The sequence below is a fragment of the Zootoca vivipara genome, chromosome 3 (genome assembly GCF_965207765.1).
Source record: "Zootoca vivipara chromosome 3, rZooViv2.hap1.1, whole genome shotgun sequence".
Taxonomy (NCBI): domain Eukaryota; kingdom Metazoa; phylum Chordata; class Lepidosauria; order Squamata; family Lacertidae; genus Zootoca; species Zootoca vivipara.
In genome coordinates this window covers 67,220,936-67,226,935 of record NC_142586.1, presented here as the reverse complement: position 1 = coordinate 67,226,935, position 6,000 = coordinate 67,220,936, and the positions used below count along the sequence as shown (strand labels likewise).

General features: G+C 43.7%; 1 protein-coding gene across 1 annotated transcript; it reads left to right on the top strand.

The window, feature by feature from the left end:
* The first annotated feature begins 2,775 nt into the window (after window positions 1-2,775).
* LOC118082736 (proto-oncogene Mas-like) lies at window positions 2,776-4,514 on the top strand. The gene has a single exon (XM_088667449.1). The coding sequence runs from the start codon at window positions 3,099-3,101 to the stop codon at window positions 4,248-4,250; it is 1,152 nt and encodes a 383-aa protein (XP_088523575.1). The 5' UTR covers window positions 2,776-3,098; the 3' UTR covers window positions 4,251-4,514.
* The last annotated feature ends 1,486 nt before the right edge of the window (window positions 4,515-6,000 follow it).

Genomic DNA, 6,000 nt, shown 5'->3' with positions numbered 1-6,000 from the left:
GAACTTCTTATATAGTTCTTCTTATGTAGACTGAAGGGGAACAAATGAATGGTTATCTAGTTCCTTTCAAGGTGAGCTCTCATCCCCTTCAAGCATTAATTAGACTTAAGCATGATGGTTATATGAGACTGGTTGTCCTGGAGGCTGGAGGAGCTGCCTTCAGCTTCATTTAGAATTGGGATCAGCAGATGGAGCTATGGCACACACACCCCATCAGAAAATAGTTAAATTTTTCAAATTAATAATAATCTGAGGAAGACAATAAGATCTGAGGTTGGGCTCTGTAAACATCTTGGAATAATGCCTTTTAGGGGAGAGGGGGACTTTGGTTGGCTGTGCCTCCACCTATGCTTGTATATCTGTAAAGAAAGGCAGTTACTCCAAAGCATCAGTTAGCCTCCAGTGACCTCCTTCCAAAGGCAATCCAAACCAGGTAAGGATTGCACTCCTGGAACTTTTCACTTCTCAGGAAAGTTGGGTGGATATAATGGATAATGTACTCTTACAGGTAGCATTCCTCGCAGCCTCGATTTGGAAACATGAAGGACACCCTTATGAATACTGTTCTTTCCACACAAAGAAATAAGGCCAGCACTGTGCGTGTGTTTCAGGACCATATTGGGTAGGCTCCCTAAAGGGTTCATCATAGCCGCTCTCTCGCTCCCTCTCTCTCACTGCAAAATCCTAGCTGCCCTTGTTGAATTCCCAATGTCACCCCAAATTTAGAGACCAGTCTTCTGCAAGATGTGGCTTGCAGACAGAGGAGACTGGGAGAATCCCCATGGATACATGGAGTTCTGGAGTTCAGATCAGGGTCGCAGATTTCTCACATTGAATAGAGCAGCACTTCTCAGATAAGGTTTTGTAATCAGTCACGGAATTAGAAGCTGGAAAAAAAATGTTTCCTTGTTTGGTTTAAATACCAGCTACACATATGTTTTCCATTGGGAGGGGAAGGCCACTACAGGGGGAGGGAGACGAATCACGTCATGTGGCACATAACATATTCTGTATTTCTAGAATAAGAAGAGCCCTGCTGAATCAAACTGGGTCAGCTTCCTGTTCTCAGAGTTGCCAGCCAGATGCTGCAGGGAACAAACTGGGTGCTACTTCCAGGCATCCCCAAACTGCGGCCCTCCAGATGTTTTGGCCTACAACTCCCATGATCCCTAGCTAAGAGGACCAGTGGTCAGGGATGATGGGAATTGTAGTCCAAAACATCTGGAGGGCTGAAGTTTGGGGATGCGTGTACTTCACAAAGGTGTTCCCCAAGAGGGTTGCCCTCTTCACTGAATTGCACTCAGCAGCTGTTGAGCTCCTGGTCTCTGGAGTACAACTGTCAGTAGGGAGGGGCAATGCATTGTCTCCTTTCCCCCCAGTCCTCCTCACAATTAGGGTTTCAAAACCCCAATCAAACATTAGCCCTGCCCCCAAATTTAGTTGGAGCCAGATCAGGATTCCCCCTGGGTTTGCCCAGATTGTATGAGCTTGGACCCGTCATGCCAAAAATTGGATGATGTCATGCCAAAGTCACATTGTGGTCCACCATCTTGATTTAAAATGGCTTCCAGCATCTAAACATCAACAAATACTGCAGTACTCACCACAGGAAACTGCATGCCAAGATAGTTGATGGTAATCTTAAGAGGTGGCCCAACCCATGCCAAAAAATGGGTGAGGTCACACCAAAGTCACGTTTCAGTCCCCCATCATGATTCAAAATGGCACTCAATCTCCAAACGTCAACAAAGACTACTGCCCCCACCTCAGGAACCCTTGTGCCAAGTTTGACAATGATATCGCAAAAGGAGGCTGAACCATGACGGAACTGGAAGACAGACAAACCACTTCCCAAAAAGATATAGATTTTCATACTCATGAAACCAACGTGAAGGGGGGGCAGCGGCGAAATCCATGTTAAGTGCAAGCAATCTTATCTTTGTTTACAGGGTTTCATTCTTTTGAAGTCCATGGCTGGCTAACTTATGGCCCTAGCCAGAATGACCAGTGGTTATGGATGATGGGAGTTGTAGTCCTGCAACATCTGGAATGCCTTCTTTGTAAAATGTTCTTTGTAAAATGTTGCCTCATTCCTACTTGACGACTCTCCCACTTCACCTTAAAGAGACTTGTTTCCAGGGCTGGACTTGCCATACAGCAGGGTGAAGCAAGCTGTTTCAGGGCACCATAAAAGTAGGCAGATGGAGTCAGGCATTTCAGTCTGAATGGTGCAACAATGCTTGCTAAAGTGTTGGTCCCAGCAGAGAGTGGATGGGGACCATTTGTGTTCTGTACCAAGCAAATGACACAGGCGGGCACAGGTTCATTTAAAATTTTTCTCACTATATTGTCCCCAGAGAGCCAGTGTGGTGTAAGAGCGGTAGACTTGTAATCTGGGGAACGGGGTTCGCGTCTCCGCTCCTCCACATGCAGCTGCTGGGTGACCTTGGGCTAGTCACACTTCTCTGAAGTCTCTCAGCCTCACCCACCTCACAGGGTGTCTGTTGTGGGGGAGGAGGGGAAAGGAGATGGTTAGCCGCTTTGAGACTCCTTCGGGTAGTGATAAAGCGGGATATCAAATCCAAACTCTTTTTCTCTTCTCTTCTTCTTCACATCACTCATTGTTGATAAGCCAGACATTTCCTGTGTATTCCAAAAATGCACCTCATTTATCTTCTGCATATTGAACTAAAGTAAAATAATGTGAGGGTTGCCATACTCATTTCCCCAGCTCTGCCTGGAGATTGAACCTGAGACATTTTGTAGGTAAATTGAACCTGAGACATTTTGTAGGTAAAGCATATGTTCTACCACTTCCTGTGAGGCTTGGGCTCTTCCTTTAAAAGCAGCATTGGTGAAGCCTCTTAAACTGGCCTTATATCTATGAGGACTTTTCTCCTCCATACGTTTAGGGACTCTCTATACCAGGCATCCCCAAACTGTGGCCCTCCAGATGGTTTGTCCTACAACTCCCATGATCCCTAGCTAACAGGACCAGTGGTCAGGGATGATGGGAATTGTAGTCCAAAACATCTGGAGGGCCGAAGTTTGGGGGTGCCTGCTCTATACTATTCCCATGTGTGCTTTCCTTGCTTAATATGAACACTTGGAAATGCCCATCTGCAGAAGTAATGCTGAGCAACCTAATAATGGAATTATTATTATTTTTTCACAGGGAAGACAGCATTCTTGAACATTTGGGAAGTGTCCTGAGAAGAACCAAGCCAAAGGCTCATTTAATTCAGTATTGTGTCCTCACAGCGCCCAGCCAGATGCCAACACAAGCAGGACCTGGGTGCAACAGCACTCTGATTACAGAGACAAGGTCCTTTTCTAACCATACTGCTAATGAGACACGAAGTGACACTGCCAGAGATGAAGTCATCATCACCATTGTGACCTTTGCTTCTACGCCTGTCCTCATTTTGGGATTAATCAGCAACGGAGCCATTTTCCGGTTTCTCTGTTGTTGTGGAAACAAACGGAATACATACACCGTATATATACTGAACCTGGCCATTGCAGATTTCACAGTACTCATCGCTTACACGATGTACATTGTTTTCAGTATGATTATATGGGGGGAACTCACTTTTGAGAACTACCTATATCATGTAATTGATATCTTGGCTCTTTTTGGCTACAACACCAGTTTTTTCCTACTAACAGTCATTAGCATCGAGAGGTGTCTTGGTGCTTTTTACCCATTCTGGTACCATAGTAATCGGCCAGAACATCTCTCAGCTGTATTATGTGCTCTTCTATGGATCTTCTCCTGTGTGGTGACTGGTGTAGAATATTTCACCTGCTGGGAAGCTTATTTTTCATCTGAAGGACCATGTTACAGAACGCATGCCATAGCGAATATATTCCTTCTCACAATTTTTGTGGTTTTTATTCCAATAATAGTCCTTTGCAGTCTGAGCCTGTTGGTCAAAGTATGGCGAAGGTCTTCAGCACGGCTTTCCCTTACCATTGTTATCACAGTTGTCCTCTTCCTCATCTTTGCATTGCCACTCAGGATCTCAGCCTTTGTAGTATACTGGCATCCAGAAAAAGAACTCAACGGGGCTTTCCTTAATATTTCTTGCATTCTTAATGTAATCAACGGCAGTATTAATCCTTTCGTGTACTTCCTTGTTGGAAGACGAAAACAGCTGAAGTCTCGGGAGACATTCTCTGCTGTGTTTCATCGATCCTGGAAGGATGAGACAGAAGAGGTAGTGGCACAACAAACACATGTTCAGTGAACATTGCCCATGTGGGCCAGGGGCTATGAGTGTTGGAATCCAACAGCCTTTGGGAGGCCACAAGTTCCCCATCTCTGCTCTAGAAACTGTTCGAGTAGTGTGACTGAAGTTATTTTTAAAATTCGTATTTCATTATATACATTAAACATACATCTAAACCAATCTTATTACAAATGTATTGTGTTACATATGAGCATATTTACAACAGTCTGTAGATGAATGCACCTTATTGTGCCAGTGTTCAATAAAGGATTTCCAACCCAACAGAGATCTGTTCCATTTCTGACTTCACTCTCACTTAATTTGGCAATTTACATATGACAGTATAACCAGGACCCGCCTTTAAATTTCATGCCGGAGCCCTCCTCCCGCTCAGGAGATGGTAGGCTCTCCTCAGTCCTAAATTCCTCCATCAATCAAAGCTTCCAATAAAACAGTTCATTAAAAATAAGGTATGGAATATAAATACAGACCAATATCTCAGCAGCATACCGTTTTCACATGACTGGAAACATACTCCATCAAGCTAAGCTTAGAGCCATATGAAATTTAATGCCGCACTAATATGATCGTACCAACAGCACAAGCATTTCCGCTTTCCAATGGAACAATCTACCCTTTCCTCTGCTTGTGTGCTACTCTAGGGGTTCTCTTGACCCCCACCCAAGAGCTGATTCAGAGAGTGCAGAGGGGCATGAGGAGAGGACCAGTTGTGCTGACTCCCACTACTGCAATTATTTTTTTAATCTTGCCCAAAGAAATCAATGAGACTTAGGTTTGTCACGAGTAACTGGTCCGATTGATTTCAGTGCATCTTCTTGAAGCATGACTATAAGTCTAGAGTCAATCTATATTGAACAAAAGCAATAAGAACACTTGGCAGAGCACATACCTATTGACATCCCGAACCTGTTTCCTCACAGTAGAGCAAGACTGATGGATTTTCTTAGGGAGAAAATTCTACAGTACGGTACAGGCGCCACCAAACAAAATACACCCAAAGCTGTATTTCAAGTAGTTGTTAATCATGCACCAGGTGGAAGCGGCAGTTGAAATGACAGATCTCAAGCAGATCCCAACTCACAGAGTTCAGGGAAGAGGTTGTATTCTATTCTATATCTAGTATGAGATCATTTGGGGCACTGGACGTTAAAATTAATTGTATTTGGTCTAGAAACATATTGGTGGCCAATAAAGTAAATACAAAATCAGTGTAAAGAGGATATTTTGCAGCTAGTACAATAAATAGTAACGCCAGGCTGCTACATTCAGAACAAACTGACATTTCTGAGCTGTCCTAAAAGGCAATTGCACACAGAGTGCATTCTAGAGGTTGTATTCAACCTAGTGCTAAGGCAAACATTCTGCCAGTGCAAGTTTTCTCTCTCGGCACAATTGAACATTCTCCCTCCATAAACCTTGAGTTTGTTCTGGTGTTCCCCACCAGAAGAATACTGTCCTAGTAGTCATTTCAAGAGATTTCCAAAGCGTACAAAACAGTGACCCAGTTCCTTTGTCTTTAGAAAGGGGTACAGCTGATTATGTGGTGCTAGAAATCACTGGATGACATCACCCTGTGGCTTCATATTATCATTATTTATTAATAGCAAAGAGATATTAAGAAGCATTAACAGCTGAAGGTATTAAGAGTTGTAACCAGTGCTATTTTTCTAGAAAAAGAGGTTCCAGAACTCACAATGAACACCTTCCTCGTTCTCTTATAATGGCAATGGTGCCCACCTGAGAGGTG